Source organism: Arachis ipaensis, chromosome B1 (genome assembly GCF_059453495.1).
Source record: "Arachis ipaensis isolate K30076 ecotype BB chromosome B1, ASM5945349v1, whole genome shotgun sequence".
NCBI classification, from domain to species: Eukaryota; Viridiplantae; Streptophyta; class Magnoliopsida; order Fabales; family Fabaceae; genus Arachis; species Arachis ipaensis.
The window spans coordinates 145,982,908-146,003,367 of record NC_142436.1 but is presented as its reverse complement, the minus strand read 5'-3'; the positions used below and the strand labels follow the sequence as shown (position 1 = coordinate 146,003,367).

The following is a 20,460-nucleotide window of genomic DNA, read 5'->3' as shown; positions in this document are numbered from 1 at the left end:
ACACAAAAATGCCAAATAGAATAATTAATCGCCTTTTGTTGTAATGTATTGAAGTATTATTGGTTGTGCATCATATTCATGGAGACAATGATCATAGCAAAACCAAAACACAATAATTACTTTATTTAAATTACTTTATCTAATAGTGCCTCATCAAAATTACACGCAAACTTAGGTCACATGCAAAAAACATAGCTTGTAGAATCAATTCAATTAATTCCTCCGAGGCTGGAACACAATCAGGCTGCAACTGTACATACTCCATTTACCAGTTGGAAAGAATATATAGAAGTGCTTTTCGTACAAGTGATTCGTCTTGCCCTGATTCCACAAGTACTTTTCATTCACATACAAGTAATTTTCACATACGTGTAACTTTGTTGTCTTCCCCTTTTCCATTTTCGGTTTTTCTTCAAGTTTAATTGTCATGCACCATTCTTTGTTGATGTCTTATCAAGTTTTGACTTATTGCCATGCATGTAAATGGTGCTATCCACATGAAATGTGAACATAATAGTTAAGATTAAGACAGTTATGTATTTTGGTCGATAGGTCAATAATTAATGGGTCATGAAGAGTTGTTATATGTAAAAGACAAAATTTAAACCTTCAAACACTTGTTTAATCAGAAAAATGAATTATTCAATTTATCAATCCAAATTAATTTTAAATATATTAAATTATTTAATAGAAAAATTCTCCACATACAAGCATTTTTTTATACAAGTCTTTACAAGTGCACCTTCTTCTTCTTCTTGCGCACGTTCTTCTTCCTCTTCCTCTTCTTCTTCTTTTTTTTTTCGTTCCTTGCCTTCTCTTTCTCCTTCTTCAACCATTACTGCACTCCTCTTCTTCTTCTTCTTTTCTTTCGTTTCTTGCCTTCTCTTTCTTCTTCTTCAACCGTTAGTGCACGTTTTTCACTTCTCTTTCTCCTTCTTCATTTATGTGTTTTTCTCTCTGTTTTCTTTCTTCGTTATTCTCGATTTCCATTGTTTTTTGACATCAAACTCTGAAATCGTTTTTGAAGAAGAAGCAGCAGAAGATGAAGAGGAGAAAGAGAAAGAGTTCTGAATTATGCATAAGGTGTACTTCAACGAATATTGGGTGTATTTCTTAAATTCTTTGGGTGTAGTTTTTGTAATCCTTTGGCTGTATTTCTGTAATTCTTTGGGTGTATTTCTATAATCGTTTGAGTGTATTTCTGTAATCATTTAAGTGTATTTCTGAAGTTCCATTATCTTCAAATTTGGCAAGAAACTCATTTTCATGGAGGAAGAAGAAGAGTGTTTATAATGCATGGTGAGTAACACGCTTTAGAAACAGAAAGTGGTTGAATAACATACGTTTATTTACTCTTGAATGTGAGAGTGTAATGCGTGTTTTTTGTTGGGCTTGTGCCAATTTGTAAGACTTGTAAGCCAAAAAGACTTGTATCATGTGTAGCAGGCCTCAATTTAATAATTATTAATTATTAATTATTATTTTTATATAAAAGGATCTTTTATATAAATAATTATCTTAAAAAATTAATTTTTTACATTTTTGTTTAAATTTTAATTTTGATATACTAACATTATGAAAAATTTAGGTGGTTATTTTGTTTAGATTTATTTAGATAATAAATTTTAGCGTAAAGTACTAAATTGGTCCCTTATATGTTTTGGTCCTTAAGGTTTAAAGTATCTTATTTGAATTCAAAAAAGTTTCATTTAACTTTAATGTAGTCCCACCATGAGGTCAAAGTTAAATGATTAACGGAATGTCTTATATGACAGCAGTACAAGTACAATGTTGATAACATGGATAACATGGAGAACAAGTACAAGCTTCGGAGGCACAAAATCAACCGTGGATATATCAATACATTTATATTTCATTAAATTGTAAGAAGAATGATAAATAAATGTATTGATACATCAACGGTAGATTTTATGCCTTTGGAACTTGTACTTATTTTCCAGATTATCGACATTATTTTTGTACGCTTTTGATTTTTGGTGTGGGAGAGAGAAATGTGTATGACAATATGGTGTGAGGAGAAGGGTGTTTTATTTGGCTATGGGATGACACAAATCGAAGGCACCGATTTGTTTGCATTGTTTTGTTTTTTAAACAAACAATCACAAATTGGTCCGATTTGTGATTTCGAAAATTAAAAAAAAAAATTTAATGTTAAAATCGGACCGTCCGATTTTTATTTTAACAAATAAAAAAAATAAAAAATACAAATCGCACCATCCGATTTGGAGTTTAATTTTTTCTTCAAACAAATCGGACCCTCCGATTTGTAATTTATTTTTTTCATCGAACAAATCGGACCGTCCGATTTGAATAAAACACCGTATGAAAAAAAAGCACCTAATTTTCCAATAACAATGTATTACACATATATTTAACCAATATAAAAAAAATTAGCCTGTTTTTGTATTGCTGTTATATAGGACATTTCATTAATTATTTAATTTTGACTTCACGGTGAGATTATATTAAAATTAAATAATTTTTTTTAATTCAAATAAGACACTTTAAACCTTAAGAACCAAAATAGGATTACATCAAAATATAGGAGATCAATTTAGTACTTTATCTAGAATTTTATGTAGAAATTCTATTTATTTATTTTCCTTAGCTTTTCTATAGCGAAGCCAATAGACTCAGAAACCCAGCGGTTGGTTCTACATTCATACGGATGTTTCAAATAACAAATCTAATGACGCGTACTAACCAATGAAATACCCACAACTGGAATATCCACCCAATGACCGGCTACTCCAGTTTCCACAACCTGCGCGCACGAAAGCTTCCCGCCTACTTCACTGGCTACGCCGGTATTCAGTATTATAAATTGAGTGAAAAATAAATAAATAAATAAACTCCGCAAAAAGCAGCGAAAATAAGTAACCTAGGAAGAAGAAAAGATCACTGATTTCGTTTTCTTCTGTTGCGTTTTCTTGTTCTCTCTTTGTTGATTCATCTTATCGCTCTCAGTTAATATCATCGTCTAGCTTACTCTGTTGGCTACGCCGGTTGGAGTTTCCGACGAACTCGTCGGCGGCGGATTTTTATCGCTGTTTATTTTTCCACCGAATTATTAATCTTTTATAGGAAAAAAAAATGTTTCTTGTCGATTGGTTCTATGGAGTTCTTGCATCGCTGGGTCTGTGGCAAAAAGAGGCAAAGATTTTATTCCTTGGGTTAGATAATGCTGGGAAGACCACCTTGCTTCACATGCTCAAAGACGAGGTTATTATTATTATCATTATTATTATTTCGTCCCTTTTCTCCTTTTTCGATCTTATCCTGCATCTAGTTTTATTGTTTTCTCTGCGATCTTAAAATATCAAATTTATTTGATTATCTTCGTTTTATTTGTTTATTTTTTTGGTGTAATGAATACCTTCATATAGTGATTAAGAAAACCTGAGTTTTGCAGAGATTAGTTCAGCATCAGCCTACTCAATATCCAACTTCTGAAGAGTTGAGTATTGGGAAGATAAAATTCAAGGCCTTTGATTTGGGTGGCCATCAAATTGCTCGCAGGGTCTGGAAGGATTATTATGCTAAGGTTTGTTAACCTTTCTTAGAAATAAAATTTTTCTTCTGATATTTTTATGTCTGTGCATGCGAGACATAGGTTTTTACTGCCTTAGTAGAGAGACATGGTAGGGTTAAGTGCAAGATCATTCATTATATGATTCAAAACATGCATTTAGAACGTCCAATTTAGTATACATGAACCCCATGGCATTGCATTTTGGTAGGGTTGTTAGATTGTTTATGGTCTTCATGGTGCATTGGAAGAGTCTTTAATGTTTATTGTTAGTGTCAACTCAGTATTTGTTCCCATTCCCAAGCAATAACATCTGCAGTTTCCTAATTCGTGTGAATTTACCTGTTAACTCTGAAGTTGATGCCATGTAGGTGGATGCTGTAGTCTACCTGGTAGATGCATATGACAAGGAGAGGTTTGCAGAATCAAAGAGGGAGCTGGATGCCCTTCTTTCTGATGAGTCACTAGCAAATGTACCTTTTCTTATCTTGGGAAACAAGATTGACATACCTTATGCAGCATCGGAGGAAGAATTGCGATATAATATGGGCCTGAGTAACTTCACTACTGGCAAGGGCAATGTGAATCTGGCAGACACTGGAGTCAGACCTCTTGAGGTGTTCATGTGCAGTATCGTCCGTAAGATGGGGTATGGTGAAGGCTTCAAGTGGCTCTCTCAGTACATTAAGTAGAGGGAAGACAAATAGACCACAAGTGTGCAGTGTGCTCCTGGTTTGGTTCTCAACTTCTCATGGTGCTGATGCAATCTCAACATTAGCAGTTGTAGGTTTTACTGTTTTAGACGTCTCATGTAAATTGGTTATAATATAATGTTTTCTATTTTTATTTGTACTTAGTTATGAGACTCGCTTGTTTCTATTTTTGGTAGGGGTTGAGAAGCTTGTGTTTCTGTCTATATTGGTTACTAAAATTGCCTATCTAATAGTGTGTTTTGAATTTGTGAAATGGCTCCATCTATATATCTTTGAGTAGAATGAGAATGTGAAATGCCAGAGCTTCAGAGATCAATTCATCCGGAGAGTAATTAACTGCATGGTTCCAGTATGATAAGAGACATGATGATAGTGATAGAGGAGCATTAATGATTTCAGAAAGAATTTGGTTCCATTCTCAGGGAAAACATTATTTGAAAAGTTAATCTTACTATGCTAAACTAGGAATTATTATTTTTTTTCCCCTAATAGGAACGAGAATACCCTTGCTAAACTGGGAAGATTTGTTACATTTTCAAAGGACATGTAGAAAGAGAAATAAACACGTTTTCTCAGTCATAATAATGCACCCTTAACCATTCCCTTTTTTTACCTTTGGATCATCTGCACAAATGCCATGTCATTTACCCTTTGCGGGGTTAAAAATCATGATTGCTATGTTCGCTGCAAAGCGCACACACAGGTCTTTTTTACTAATGCAGCAAACAAGGACCACATGAATCAGTATGAAAGATAGAATGATAGATTACTATCCCTTCCATTTAAATTTGGGAAGGCACGTTGTTTGAGTCTTGACTATATATCTTGTACAAAGGGTCAAAGGGTTTATATCTACCCTAGGTAATCTAGAAACTATACAATATACAAAAACAGCACAAACCTCCCCTTGCACATTACTAGTTTGTCAATTGTCTTGGGGTGTTGGCTGCATCCAAAGAAAAAACAAGGACCCTTTTTAATATTTTTCCAACATTTAGGAACCTATCTTTTTTTTTTTTTTTTTTGAGAACCTATGTCTTAAATTTCCATGTTATCTTCCGTACCAAGGAATTCTTCATATTCCCGATCCAGCTGCACAAACGAAATATACACGTCAATACACACGTAAAACATAACCTATCACCAATAATCTTTGCATACTTTAGTCACTTACATTTGCTTGATTAAGGGCCAGCTTCATCCTCCTATAATCTTGTTGTGCCTTCTTTGAACGGAACATGGCCTGCACACGCACTACAGATCTCTCGACACGCTCTTCAGCTTGCTTCCTACCAATTCGAAAGAATTCCTCCTCTCCATCACCTTCCTGCTTCTGATCGGCATTGTTAACATGCAGCCCACGCAAACCTTTTCTCTTTAAACGCCAACGCAATAGTGCTTTCTCGACCACCCCGACAGACCACAAAATTTTACGATAATGCTTCCTCAATTGAAAGCACCGGAAAGCAGCCTGTATTGTACATATATGTGGTTATTCTCTTGCAAGTAAATTGCAAAAACATGAAATAAATGGAGCAGGAAGTGCAGCTCTTTACTTGAATTTTAATAGCCTGATGACGCATGTTGAGGAATTCTCTGCGAATCTTCCATGTGCGGTATGTGTACTGAATGCGAGCAGCAGCTTTCATCATTTTCCTCGACTCGAAATTCCTAAAGGCGTGCTGAATCTTCATTGCTGCAACTATTTTGCGTGCTTCAGCCTCTGGTGTCAAAAGCTCAATGGTTTCAGTTTGCAGTTTTAGGGAATGCTCTCTAAATGCAGCTTGTATGCGTGCTGCTGCCTGAGCAGCTGTTCGATAAGCTGCCAATGTATCCTTCAGGTACAGCTGGTCCTCTGAAAGGTTCTCAGGATCTTCTGGGTCAGTTGTGTTGGTTTCTAGCTGGCCACTGATATTTCCAGCTAAGCTCATGTCATTGAACTGCCTCACCAGAGCCTTTTCTGAAAGATAAGCTGCTAAGCCATCATAACCGTTCATATATGCGAGATCAGCAGCAGTTTGTCCACCAGGATTTTGTGGAGTTGGATCTGTAACCAAATTTGGCTTTGCCCCAGCCGACAAAAGAGTTGCAACCATTTTCTCCCTACCAACGAACACAAATTTCAAATCAAATAAACAACAAAGTTTTCATTAAATTTACCAAAACTCATGCTGAATTCAAATAATGTTAATATCTGGTTGCGTAGGGTGGAAAGAAACAAAAGTATTTAGTTGGTTAAAAACATATCAAACATGTGGAGATCAATGTAGTTGAAGCATGGATAAGGGTTTAAAGAAGTGGGTCGTTTAACCATTTTACCTTCCATAATATGCTGCCCAATGAAGAGCTGTCCACCCAAACTTGTCACGGAAATCCAGTGACAAGCCTGACCATGAAAATAGGGAAACAGCCCAAGTATAATCCAGAATCGCGCACAAATGGATTACACTTTGGCCTTGTGCATCATATTCAGTAGTCTTACAGCCTAAAATAATTCTTTCCAAAATCCATTCCTTTAGTCTGCTTCTTAAAGAAATTCCAAATAGGTCTTCTTTTGCTTGTGAATATGGAATTCTGTTGTATTGAGTTGACTTCATCAAGCATTGCCAACTATTGGAAATAAACGACGTTCTGATGGCAAAGTTTCTCGCCTCCTTTAGTCTCTTAGGTGATACTGTACAAGAGAAGACATCAAGACTATTCTTTTTGGTAAAAAGCAGATAAGAAAGCCTCATCTCGAATTGGAACTTGTCCCAGTTGTCATTGTTTTCCATAAAAGCCGCAGGATCATGCAGAATGGGAGTACGATACTCAAAATTAACAACTTGGCTGATAGGTTTATGGCCATCAAAGCTCAAGTAGAGATTCACAAATCCAGGAGAATGTGGAGGTACCCAACATCGGTAGACCCCAACCTGAACACATTCTACAGGAACACTTACATCACCACAGACACACAATAGATTGGACTTTGAAAGGTCAGCATCCTTATGAAAGAATCCAGTCACGAGGATCTGCAACAAGTAAACAAACTTAGAGAAAGTCAAACCATTTGCAAAATAGAGGGCGGTAAACACATTGATCGATCACCCGACAATTAACCCTTGCTTTATAGCTTGGGAGTTCTATAAGCATTTAAGATTGATTGCACAAAATGGAAGAAGAATGATGTATAAAGTAGGAAAGCAGATAATAAATTAGTGTTAAACGAAAGATACATTTTACCAGAAAGCGATGGCTAGTAAAGTAGGTAGATGAGAATAGCAAAGCAAACCTTTGATTTCTCAGTAGAAGGCACCCATGCAGGTGACACATCAGTGAGATTAAATACTTGTTCTGGCAAAGAAGTTTGCTTATCATCCCCTACTAGAGATGAATATGATTCGTGAATGGATGACACTGATGATTCAACAGCTGACTCATCTACTGAACATGGCGAATCCGACAACATATGGTTCACCCACATTCCAAAGCTATCCTGACTTTGCAATCCACCATTGCCCAAAGTGTCCAAGAAAACACCATTAACTAAGACATTATGATTTATCTGCTCATTTGGATTCATTTGATTGTCTGTCTGAAGATTAAGATTCTCCGGAAAAGTGTGACTCCCAGCAATTGGTTGCGTTAGATTATCAAAAGAAGGGATTTCTGCAGAAAGATTGTTGGCTACCTGCTGATAAAACCACTATGCAGGCTAAGCAGATAATACAAAGCAAGAATCGCCGCAAAAAGGAAAGAAAGGAAGTGGGGAGGGGTTGGGGAGCAATTGTCCCAGCCATGAGTTAACCAAAAGAAACAAACTGTGAAAAAAAATACAAAGCTATTCAAAACAATAGAACAATGAAGATGATATCAACTTACATTGCTGAGATTACTTTGATTCTGTTGATCAAAATGTGGAACTTTGCCTCCTAAAAAAGGAAGAGAAAGTTAAAAAATATTATGATGCTTTCTAGACAAGGTTTCAATGTGCTAAAGGACAATCAGTTACCTCCATTAATAGTCGAGGTGTTAGGATCATTTGCAACCACTAGGTCATCCCATTCAAGTGTATTAATCTCATGAAGCCTTTGCTCGTGACTCTTGACGGTTATATTGTTATTAATCTCTGCTAATCACCAATCGGGATTAGGATATTACCTTGTCAAGTAAAGACAACTAATGTATTCATTTTATCAAAAAACTTCTATAAAACTAGACATCAACAATTTTTTGAAAGGAAAAAAAAAATCATAAAATCGAATGGGTACCAAATGGACAACATGCAGAAAGGATCATGAAATAAATAAAAATGAAGAAAAATGTGCAGCATGTAGAGTAATGGACGTGGCACATATTCTTTCCTTTGAATTAATAATTCTGCTACTTATTGTTTCCAAACCATCCCTTAAAATCTTCAAAGTTAAGAGATAATTGTTTCAAATAAAACACTAATGGGATATGCCTTTTGTACTAATATCTACTATCAATATATGTTTTAAGAAGATAAGACCACAATCACGAAAAAGTAAATTCTCACCACCAGCATTTGTAGTTTTGATCCCGGAATCTATTTCTTCGGATAAAATCCATGGGGCATTTGGGTCAGAGCCAGAACTAGAGTGCGAATTTATGGGTGCGGCAGGAGAAGCTTGCAACTGTATCATAAACCACACCACAATGCAAAAACAAGTGCAAATCCAGGTTATATTCCTTGTCATGATCAAATGGCAAGGCATAAATGATACCTTAAACATTAGTCTATCACTGATTACAAAGATGTATTTAGATTAAGAATCATCCACAAACTGAAACTAATTGATGGAATATTAGTTGAGTGTATTTTTTCACATTGTTGCCATAACAAATTTCTTATAGACACATCATGTGGAGAATCCGCTCATGTTCAAATTTAGAGTAAAACCAGGTTAATGGCTCGGGATCAGAGAAGTGAATGATGATATATTTACATCATAAAGGAAAAATAACAAAGCAAATGATACCTCCTGTGTTTCACGATAATGAACAAGGACTATGTGTTCCAAACTCCTGAAAGGAAAATAATAACAGATATAAGTCTTATTAATATTTGCAAAGTTACTATAAGTCTTTGCTCTAACCAATATTTACAATAACTAAAGAAGGACCATTAATAAATCATAGTTCAGAAATATGGACATGCATAACATGTTGAATTGGGGAAAAAGAAGTTAGCTCAGCTATTAATATACATACTTGTCAAGTAACCAATAACATCTACGAACAAAGCCTGGGTTATCTTGTCCATGTGCATAATAGACATGGATCCTTTCTTCATTACCAACCTGGTTCATGGGGAAAAGAAAATAATGACCATAAAGCTTGTCAGATATCAGATAAGACATTAATGACTCAATTTATTACAATCACAATAAGAAAATAATCCGAAATAATAGTTCAGTACTAAAATATTAACCCGAAATAATGATAAAAATTTGAATGAAAATAATTATGTATTAAGTCCAAAATTGCACAACATACAAAGCAGAGACAAAATTATCTATCAATTAAGGCCGAATTAGTTACTTCAATACCTCTATATATGCTATCTAAGTCTATCAAATGCATAATAAATATTAGCACTTTTGGAGAAAATTGAACACAAAGAGAACAGGTATAGTAGAAACTGAGCTCCTGTAAGCCTTGTTTAATTCAAGATTTAACCTAACCAAAATACATGATGCTCATGTATTGCCTTCGCATTGCATGTGAACAAAAAAAAAATGTCAAATTTTCTCATCCAAAAATATTTTGTACAAATTGCCCGCACAAAATTCAAGTTAACACCATTTTAAACAATCAGAAAATGAAATTACTTACCTTTAAGTGCTCATGAGCTTCTTTAACAGTTTTACCATCCTTTTTCTTTTTCCAGTTGTGCCCATCTTTCCGAAAGTTCCTAAGCATCTTGCGGTCAAATAATACAATAGTACCACCTGTTTGCACAAAAGTAGTAGTTCCAATAATAATATAACATTACTACTTGAGATTTCTCTTAAATGCAAAATAACTCATGAAATTTATTGTAGATACATCATACATGCAATGAAAACTATTCACAGTGAGACTCCAAAAAGAATCAGAGCATCTAGAATTTCACAAAATTTACTACGAAGACTACAAATCTTTAGAAACTATGCAGATTAACATGGAAAGATTTCTATCAGCCGTAAGTATTTATGAAAACTATGCATATCCATTTCAGAAATATCAGGTCACTGCGACGGGCAAAGATAACTACATGTGGGCAAATTCACTGGCTTGACATTGATTGTGAAGTACTTGGAATTGCAAAGTATGGCGTGAATCTCATTGGGACGAAGCCATCTGGTTCTTGCTTCCTCCATTATGTTCCCCAAATCCAAGTCTATGTATTTCACAATGACAAAAAAAAAAGAGACGATTAATATACCAGTAGCCAAACAATTGGTATTCCATATAAGATTTGCTATGGGAAGCAAACAAGAGAGAAGTGAATGGCGTAAATATAAATTGTTAGTTTTCTTTTATCCAAATCTTGAAAAAATGGTGGTTCCTATGCCATAAAATCATACTTAACAAAAATTTAAAGCCACTTTCCATATCCATGATTTAGATTCATTTATTAGTTCGTTCTATTGAGGAGGCCTATCAAAACCTAATATTTCTAGGGTAGAAGACTTCACAGTTCAACATGTTTTGTTGCATCTTGGATCAAGATAATGTTCTCTGTAGCCCTCCATATTAAGACAAAGATTTTAACATCTGACTCAACTCACCAAATTAATGAACTCTGTACTAACAAGTAATAATACACTATATCTTACCACGAGAAACAAAAAGGATTGTTGTCACAACAACCCCAACACCAAACACTATTAGAAACATAATCAAGGTGGAACTGAAGACACAATTAACTGTCTTTTTCATTCCAAGGCTATACTGAAATTTGAAAGTGACAAACTTGCATGGATGCATTAGTACCAGGTAAAACACAAAACAAGAACTGCCCATACATGTGATCAGAAAACAAACATTGAAAGTTAAAACTTTGTTTAACCACCCAGAGAACATGATGGTAACTTTCAGAACTATACTGAAACAACATATTTTAGCTAAACAAACTAACAAAGCATATTGCATAATTCAAGATTTATAAAATAAAATAAAAAGATAGGGGAAAAGGGTATACATAAAAAAAATGGGTACCTTGCAATGTGTGGAATCCATGAATCTCTGAGCCTACCAACCGGCCCGCAAAGTTATTTGCCATCATCATATAAGCCTCTGCGAAATTCCAAACCCCTTTTTATGTCACCAAAAAATCAGCAGTTAAATTACCTCACAGCATTAAAGAAGAAGAATTCAGCAGATACAACAGAAAAGAGCAACAACAAAGAACAAACCCGATCAAAATTCGCAAAGAGCGTGATCAAATATTAAAAAGGGCAGTGAGAAAAAACGGAAAAGGTGTTAACTTTACCCGATTACAGAGAAGCGTGTGTTGGGAATTGGGATTAGAAGAAGGATGAGAGAAATGATCGTGGAGACGAAGCTGAACACCACTCTGTTCTCCAGTCAGCTGTTTTCTCCTTTCTGTCTCACTCACAACTCAGAAGATAGTGATCACATTGTGCATTTTATTTTTATTTTTATTTTTATTATTATATTGAGTAGGATTGAAAATATTATTAATAAATAGATATATTGTTCTTGACCGGCTGCTCAATAATAATTGATTTTTATTTTTATATATGTTTGGTGTTACACGTTAATAGAATAAATAAATTTGTATCACCATTCAAAATCAATTCGAGTTTGATTTGGTAGGGGAATAATTAGGTGAAAAAAAAACAAAACTTTATATTGGTGTAAGAGTATAGTATTTTCTATATAATCATGTTATACAGATACAAAAATTACTCACTAAATTAATATTAGTATAAAATATATATTAATAGATAGATAAATAATACATATATTTTCACGAATATATGAAAATTAATTTTTAATGTATTTATAGTGTTTTTTTATATATAGATCAAGTCATATATTTTATTACATTGGTGTAATAGTATCTAATTTTCTATTTTTTTTAAAGATATAAAAATTAGTTTAAAAAATATTTAGTGGGAAAGATAATCTATTTCTGTTTTGCAAGAAAATAAAAAATATTTTATTGTGTTTTTGTTAATCTTTTTAAAGAAAAAAGTTAAGACAATATTTTTTTATATATTTCTTTTTCTTTTATCTCTTGTTTTATTAGGGAATAGATCCTCTCAATTTATTAAATAAATGTCAGAATTTGAATTCTCGACACTTATTTAAGTGAACAAATGAACTGACTCTTCGACCAATCTAAATTAATTAGTAGAACGATAAATTTTATTTTTAATAAAAAGGAACGAAAAAAAAGGGTTGGAAAACAAAATAGCCCGTTCGTTTTCCAAACCATCCTTTTCGTCCAGAAACCCTTATTCACATCAACATCCTAAATCAAGTTTATGAATTAAAATGAAAGTGCCAAAAAAAGACAAAACCAGTGAAGCTTCAACATAATTGACTGGTTTTGTGTACTTTATGATTCTTCTACCTAGAATGCAATGAATGAAGCAAAATATGAGATTTTGTTTTGCCTCTGTCTATTGGACCCATATGCATATGCCCGAGAAATTAATATTGAGGTGATATATATGTGTTTATTTATTTACGGATAATAATAGTGTCATTCTATACATTATTTTTTTTATATTATATATTTATATAACTTTATAAGAAAAATAAAAGGGAAAGTCTAGGGGCCAGCAATTTTATTGTTTTTTAGCTAGCATGTAACCAGCAGAAAAAAGTGAGCCATTGGATGAAATCTCACACCAATCTCACACCATCAAATCATCATTGATGACTAATTGATGGCTACCAATCATAAATGTTGCTGGCCCCCTAGCATTGCTCAAAATAAAATTATTAAAATAAGATTGACAATATTTATTCTCTTTATCTTTTAAAAATATAAAGTATCTCTAATTTAAAATTTTATATGTAAGGCAGACCTAAGAATTTCTCATCGTGCCCTAACAAGATCAAGTCTAGTGTCCTAAATGTCCTAATTAAATACAAACTAGGGTAATATTTATTTTATTTTCGCTTATATTTTTGATAGGTACTTTTTTTTATATATTCAATTTGACCTTTGAAATTTGAAATCGGACTCAATTTGACGCCTAAAATTACAGTCGACTCAATTTAAACTTAAAATTTATAATAATAACTCGCGTTAGTCCCTAAGTTAATTTCTATGAATAGCGTGTTGATTTTACACATTAACTTGTTAAAATTTGGATTCTTCACCTAAGTTTCATATGACTGAGATATGCTGTACTTTTCTAGAAATTTGTTTGTCTCTCTAACATCCTCGTGAAGACGATAATAACAAATTTAATTTGGAAAATTAGAACTCCGAGAGTAGCATTCAAATTTCTAGAAATATCTAAAAGATTTCAATCACATGAAACCTGGACGAATAATCCAAATCATAACAAGTTAATGTACCAAATCAATACACCGTTAACGGAGATTAGCTCATAAATTAATGCGAGTTACGATTATAAATTTTAAAGTCTAATAATTTGAGTCCATTGAAATTTTAAGAATTAAATTAAATTTAATATCAAATTTCATGAGGTAAATTGAATATTACTCTCTTTTACCATTGGCTTGATTTTTCTAACCAATTAAAACAATACTTTTATTACTAAATGTCCAGAAAATGCTATTTAAAATTGACATGCCAAAGAATATTAATGCATTTATTATATTAAAAATTTATTTATAAAAAAATTATTTTCTTTTAGTTTCATAAAGTTGTGTTTAAAAAGGAGATTGAGAGTTAGAAATTGAGAGACTAAGACCGAAATACAAAAATTAAATTAAGTCTTTATATTGTGTTTGGTGTAAAATGTATAAAACTGAATTACGTCTAAATATTATATTTAGTTTAAGATAAATATAAAAGCTAAAACAAATAAAATTAATTAAATATCCTTAAAAATAAATTAAAAAAATTAAGTCTTAATATTAAATAAAAAAAATAAAAGTAGTCTTCTTTTTCTCTTCCTCTTGTTATTCTCTTCTTCCCCTTAGTTCCTTTCTCAACTTGAATTTTCTTCCTCTCCTTTTGTTTCTCTGATTGCTCTCCCTCTCTCCTCGCACCACATGGCAACGATAATAGCAGTGGCTCCCCACACCATCATCTCTTCTCCTTTCTTTTCTAATTCTACACAAAGAGATAAATTTAAAATTTTAAAAATTAAATAAAAATATAAAAAAATATATTATTGAAATTTAATCTTAATACTTAAAAATTTTAATTTCTGTATCTCTATTTTCTAAAAATACTAAAAAGACTAAAATTTTATGTTCTAAAATTAAAATTTAGTTTCCATATCTAATAATCAAATATAATACTTTTCAGTTCCCTAATTTTAGTCTCAATTCCAAAAAATATTCGCAGTAGGGGTGAGCACGGATAACGGGTATCCGATTACCCGTCTGAACCCGAACCAATTAAATTGGTTCTGGAATCAATGGGTAATCGGGTCCAACCCGAACCAAATCGATGACCTTTGTTAGTAATTGGTTCGGGTATCGGTTATGGGGGTGCGGAACCCGAACAAACCCGCGAATCCGATCATGTATTAATTAAATAAATAAAAATAAAAATATATATGACTTTTTATTAGACAATGATTATTCACTGTTAATATATTTGGATTTTAATGAGTTTAGTTTCTAATGTATTTGGTGTTTAACATGTTTGGATTATTTCTATTGATGTTACATGTTTATTGTACTTGTTGAATTTTTAAGATAAAAATTTGTTTTTTTTTATGAATTTCAAAGTCATCGGGTACCCAATTACCCGAACCGAACCAATCCGTTCTTAATCGGTTTGGTTTGGTTCGGATACATATACAAAAAATCTCAAATCCGAACCAAAACGAACCAATTACGTTTTGATCGGTTCGGTTCTAATTTTACCATAAATTCAAACCAAACCGACTCGTCCTCATCCCTAATTCGCAGCCTAAAGAATTTCTTTAAAATACTTTTTAATAAAATTCCTTTATATTATGTCCGATATCGTCTCTTAATTATATATATATATATATATATATATATATAATTCCTTTAAATAAATATAGTTTTCAACTTAGCCAGCAACCAATTTATGGGTACCTAAAATGGTCATGTCCCCCAATTTTTTTAAAATAATATTGTTACGGCCCAGTTCGGGTTGTGTCCCGACCGACCCGACCCGAGCGGTCCACTCTAATGACCAAATCTGGGCCGAGAATTCGACCCAAACAGCTGCCTCCCATCTCATCACACAAACAGCTATGCAGGAAAATTTTGAGGAAGATGGGTCTGATCTTGCGGGATCCACCTCTGACAGGGTATATATGAGGAAAGTTATACTCCACCCCTAAAATATGTCACTACCACCTTTACTCACATTGCTACCTGCATACTTCCTGACTTGGGCGTCGGAGTGTCATTGCAGGTGGCTCCCCAATATTTCGCGAAGAACTCGAGAGGTCGTCGGCTCGCACAAACTCAAGTTCAGATCGGTTCTCATACCTTCACCTGGAGCATCTCTCCAACCCGTCCGGAATTCCGAGCAACCGAACAAATATATTAGTAATATGTAATATGTATACTGTTAGTCAATTAATATATGTTAGTATATTATATATAAAAAAATTATGTTTAAATAACTCATTGTGTATAATGTGTATTACAATATATTGATAGCATAATAATAATAATAATAATAATAATAATAATAATAATAATAATAATAATAGTATGTATGAATATATAATAAATTTGTAATAAATATAAGTTAAATAAAAATAATAAGTTAGTTCATTTAAGAATTAAGATAATCCAAACAAATTAAAATTATAATTTATTTTTAATAAAATTTTGTTCTTTCATATTTTCTTATGCATTTTCTCTAAAAAAAATTATTTTTTTAATTTCATATGACAATAAGAACTGAATGTATTTTTTCAATTATAAATATCATTAAACAAGGTTTTTTAAACAAAGATAAATACATTTTTTTTAACAAATTATATTAGTATATATACTTAAAAGAAAATTATTTTAAAATTTATTTCAGATATGATAACTTTTTATTTTAGTTATATGAAGTTATTATCAAAAAAATATAAAAATATTAAAATCTTAAAGTATGTTGCTCATTTTATTTTGTCCAGATTTTATTTTTTGGATATGGGGTATGGAGATTAAGATTATTTAGGAGATGCTCATTTTATTATGTTTTCTTGGGTTCGTCCTGTAGTTAGTAAAGTACTTAATTCAAGAGATTGACCTCATCAAACTGATTGTTTCTGCAGTTGTTTGGTCAGTACTAATAGAGATAAGCCTCAATTTAGTCCCTGAAGTTGCACTCGAGTCTCATAGTAGTCCCTGAACTTAAAAGTTTCTCAAAGTCATCCCCGAACTTGCACTTCGAGACTCAAACTCGTCCTTCCGGCAATTTCTGGACACCTGGCGCAACTGGAAAGCTGAGTTGGCCTCTTTCCTGACACGTTGGCATAACAGAAACGACGTAGTATTTGCTGTGGCGCCAAAATGACATGAAACGACGTCGTTTCACGCTAAAAAACCCCCTTCCTCAACGTTACCCTAACGAATTGTCTCCCCCTCTCAAATCACAACACAAACACAGAGGTCTCTTCTTCTCCACTACACTCATCAATGGCATCTGTGCGATTGTCGTTCACGCCACCTTCCTCTCTTCCGGCTACCTTCTCACCGCCACCGGCCCCTAAGCCCTCTTCGACGACGCCCTCTCACATCCCTCCACTGGTAACACTTTCACTAATTTCCCGTTTTGTTCTCTCTTTTTTCTTTAACGAAATCATTTAATTTCGATATATTTTATGTGAAATATCCAAATATCATTAATTATCACTCTTCTTTAGTGAAAACAATTGAAAATTCTGTTTTCTGTTTTCACTTCTTTCTTTGCAAGAACCAGAAAACATAGAAAGTAAAAAGGGAAACGAAACGTGCCCTAAATTTGTAGCACTAGCTATGTAGAACAATTTTTATCTAATCGGTATAAGAGAGTTTTATAGGATTATTTGTTCTTGAGTTGATGATTTATTGAAAACCATCAAATACTGATATGTGATTGATTGAGTGAATTACAGAGGTTCATTATTTAGATTATAAAGTAAATTTGAGCTTTTGAAGGTGGTAGCTATTAATGAACTATGATAACCACAAATAATGGCAATTTATACCGAAAAATTGCACTATCCTTGGATTTCTATACTAGACGAAGGATTAGGTTATGCAATCTTGTAGCTATCCTTATTCTTGTAGCTGAAGCAGGAAAGTCAGCTATCCTTATTCTTGTAGCTGAATCATAAATACTGTCCCCTGTTCCCAAAACAAAGCAGATGAAATCTTTATCAGCTAGGCTTCTCTAGGGATAATTCCAAGCATGTTGTTATTTGTCATGCATGAATACAGATTACAAAATCATTTGAAGACAGAAAAGAAAAATGAAGATAGAAAATACATCCTGTTTGTTGCTTTCTTGAAATTTTAACCCAACTTACTAAAATTTTACCATCAATGTGTATAGTTTCACCACAGTATTTGTAGGTTGCAGGATTTCTCCCAGCTCGGATAGCCCCTACAGGACTCCAATTGACATAATTGATAATCAGTGAGTTCTTATGGAAACAATCATAAAATATTTCAACTACATTAAGAAGAGCAAGTTGTACTGCTGAGTTGAAAGCAAATACAAAAGTAGGTAGATTTAGAAGAACTTTTCTTTTTGGAAACATAGACTAACAGATATATGCCTCATCCTGATCAAATCTAATTGAATCCATAATTGGTCATGTAAGTATTTACTCGAAAAGAGAGAATTCCCCGATTGTTAAACATTTTGCCACAACAACTATGTTATGAAGCTATTGATTAATAAGCCGTCTTTCTCAAGTCATTAATGCAACAAACTAACATGGTCTTTTGACTAATTGTTTATCAAACCAGCCAGCTCTGAAAATACCAAAAATGTAGTTTTTATTTCTAAACCATGATGGTAAAAGACATTAAAAAAAAGTACCTAAATTTATATGCTAATGGATTGTTAACAGCATCAGGAGATGGAAGTCCACCACAGTGAGAAATGAAAGACTTAATTTTCCCCTTCCGCATATGTGCTTCATTGATCATTTTCATTGCCATCATGTGATCTGGATCACCAGCCATATAATAAGAAATTCTGCGTATAGCTAGAGATATTTTCAAGCATCTAGAATTTTCAGTAACTTGTTTCGGTCAATGAGTTAAGACAAAAACAAGTGAACAATTAGTTGTGAAGGGATGATTTTTTATAGGATTATTTGTTCTTGAGTTGATGATTTATTGAAAACCATCAAATACTGATATGTGATTGATTGAGTGAATTACAGAGGTTCATTATTTAGATTATAAAGTAAATTTGAGCTTTCTAAGGTGGTAGCTGTTAATGAACCATGATAACCACAAATAATGGCAATTCATGCCGGAAAATTACACTATCCTTGGGTTTCTATACTAGACGAAGGATTAGGCTATGAAATCTAATATGAGGATTAATTCAATTAAGCTGAAGTTAGAAGATACCTTGTGGTATCAAGAGAAGATGTAGCGAATTGATATATGCAGCCTGAAGCTTATAATTAGCATTTACTGATCATTTTTAATACGTGGTTTGTGATTGTGTGTAGAGGAGGTGTCTGTAGAGAACTGGAACCAACTTGACCAAGAATATGTCTTTGTTTATGTCAATACAAAAAAGATTCCAAATATAGTGCTAGTAAAGTGCCTCGTCATGAATGAGAAGTTACTCATTGATGCCTTGAAGGAAGGGTTTTCTGACCCTGCACACCTTGAGATTTGGTAAGCTTCTTTTTTCCCCTTCAAGCTATAAATTCTTCAAGATTTTTCTTTCATTTGCTGCATTGCAAAATTAAAATTTTTGTAACTGACCAACCTGGTTTTCTTTGTTCATGTTGAATTGGGCTGTGTTGGAGTTTGGAGCTTCTATTTGTTGATGACTTATTTTATTACTCTTTTTAATTAAATAGAATTTCCGTTCTTAATAGAGGAAGACCAGAAACTAAAATATAATGGCTATGGTGGGGGCAAAAAATCATATATGATTTTTAGTAAAAACTGAAGTACGAAATTGTGATTTGAAAACCTTTTGAAATTAGAGTTTGTACTCTGTATTGTTAACTTTTACCCTTTTCCCCTATTTCTTTCTTTGTCACATCAAATATTAAGATATAATAGTTAAGGGAATAAAAAAACCACCAGAAATATTTTGTATATTCGTTCTGTGCTGCAAATTTTAAGCTTGTGTGTATTGAGTTTTGTTGCTCAAAGGTTATCAGCTTTTCTTTCTGGGTGAAGTCGGATATGTTGTGAAAATTAAAATTTTCTATGGTTAATCGTACTTCTTGTGAATTTACGGTTATGTCATGATCTGGTGCTTTGATTTTTCTACATACAGTGTTAGGGATTATACTGTAGCAAATGAAAGCAGTAATTATTCTGAGCAGAGCGCTGTGGGGAAGACAAGAACAGAGAAACGAAGAGAAGAGAAGACAGAGCACTGTGGGCTTCAAAATTGGGGATTAGGGTTTTAACTTGATTTGTGGGACCAAATTGATTCCGGACAGTTTACTCTGCCACATCAGCTAGCCGTTGTAATGCCCACGTGTCACGAAGCCTGCCAACTCAGTTTTCCGGTTGCGCCAGGTGTCCAGAAATTGCCGGAAGGACGAGTTTGAGTCCCGGAGTGCAAGTTCGGGGATGACTCTGAGAAACTTTTAAGTTCAGGGACTACTATGAGGCTCGAGTGCAACTTCAGGGACTACAATGAGGCTTATCTCGTACTAATATGCTAAGTTTAACCGCGCAACTAGAAATTTTATATGAGCGGGAACAAATTAAACATAAAATAAATTAAAACATAATAAAATATAATAAAAAGTTAACAAATTTATAACTTACAACACGTATGTTAAGTTAATAATTATATTAATATTGATAAAATATATTTTTTGTCTTTAAAATTTAATAAAAAATTTTAAA

General features: G+C 33.1%; 3 protein-coding genes across 6 annotated transcripts; 2 read left to right on the top strand and 1 right to left on the bottom strand.

Annotated features, from left to right (window-relative positions):
- Positions 1–2,712: 2,712 nt before the first annotated feature.
- On the top strand, positions 2,713–4,516 carry LOC107639088 (small COPII coat GTPase SAR1A). The gene is made up of 3 exons (XM_016342509.3): positions 2,713–3,243; positions 3,434–3,565; positions 3,922–4,516. Exons 1-3 carry the CDS (start codon positions 3,115–3,117, stop codon positions 4,240–4,242), a joined length of 582 nt encoding a protein of 193 aa, XP_016197995.1. The 5' UTR covers positions 2,713–3,114; the 3' UTR covers positions 4,243–4,516.
- A 491-nt stretch (positions 4,517–5,007) lies between these two features.
- LOC107639056 (calmodulin-binding transcription activator) lies at positions 5,008–11,985 on the bottom strand. Of its 4 annotated transcripts, none has more exons than XM_088502084.1 (14): positions 11,747–11,985; positions 11,473–11,568; positions 10,526–10,651; positions 10,105–10,220; positions 9,481–9,569; positions 9,249–9,294; positions 8,786–8,903; positions 8,258–8,374; positions 8,128–8,177; positions 7,538–7,939; positions 6,583–7,277; positions 5,820–6,366; positions 5,438–5,734; positions 5,008–5,355 (listed from the first exon to the last, which is right to left on the bottom strand). In XM_088502084.1, exons 2-14 carry the CDS (start codon positions 11,540–11,542, stop codon positions 5,302–5,304), a joined length of 2,727 nt encoding a protein of 908 aa, XP_088358210.1. In that variant the 5' UTR covers positions 11,543–11,568; positions 11,747–11,985; the 3' UTR covers positions 5,008–5,301. The 4 variants fall into 4 exon arrangements, with proteins under 4 accessions (XP_088358210.1, XP_088358209.1, XP_088358211.1 ...); XM_088502083.1 differs by having other exon boundaries at positions 11,473–11,550; positions 11,747–11,933; XM_088502085.1 differs by having other exon boundaries at positions 7,538–7,936; positions 11,473–11,550; positions 11,747–11,933.
- A 5,067-nt stretch (positions 11,986–17,052) lies between these two features.
- Positions 17,053–20,012, top strand: LOC148578769 (uncharacterized). The gene is made up of 3 exons (XM_088501565.1): positions 17,053–17,163; positions 19,160–19,260; positions 19,877–20,012. The coding sequence occupies exons 1-3, from the start codon at positions 17,053–17,055 to the stop codon at positions 20,010–20,012; spliced, it is 348 nt and encodes a 115-aa protein (XP_088357691.1).
- The last annotated feature ends 448 nt before the right edge of the window (positions 20,013–20,460 follow it).

Bases quoted from the DNA above. Each gene is read 5' to 3' on its own strand.
- LOC107639056 (XM_088502084.1), bottom strand. From the start codon at position 11,542: ATGATGATGGCAAATAACTTTGCGGGCCGGTTGGTAGGCTCAGAGATT. The intron at 10,652-11,472 runs GTACCCATTTTT...TGAAATACATAG, and splicing joins TGGATTCCACACATTGCAAG to ACTTGGATTTGGGGAACATA. The intron at 8,178-8,257 runs GTAACTGATTGT...TTCCTTTTTTAG, and splicing joins CACCTCGACTATTAATGGAG to GAGGCAAAGTTCCACATTTT.
- LOC107639088 (XM_016342509.3), top strand. From the start codon at position 3,115: ATGTTTCTTGTCGATTGGTTCTATGGAGTTCTTGCATCGCTGGGTCTG. The intron at 3,244-3,433 runs GTTATTATTATT...TGAGTTTTGCAG, and splicing joins TTCACATGCTCAAAGACGAG to AGATTAGTTCAGCATCAGCC. The intron at 3,566-3,921 runs GTTTGTTAACCT...GATGCCATGTAG, and splicing joins GGAAGGATTATTATGCTAAG to GTGGATGCTGTAGTCTACCT.
- LOC148578769 (XM_088501565.1), top strand. From the start codon at position 17,053: ATGGCATCTGTGCGATTGTCGTTCACGCCACCTTCCTCTCTTCCGGCT. The intron at 17,164-19,159 runs GTAACACTTTCA...AATACAAAAAAG, and splicing joins CCTCTCACATCCCTCCACTG to ATTCCAAATATAGTGCTAGT. The intron at 19,261-19,876 runs GTAAGCTTCTTT...TTCTACATACAG, and splicing joins CCTGCACACCTTGAGATTTG to TGTTAGGGATTATACTGTAG.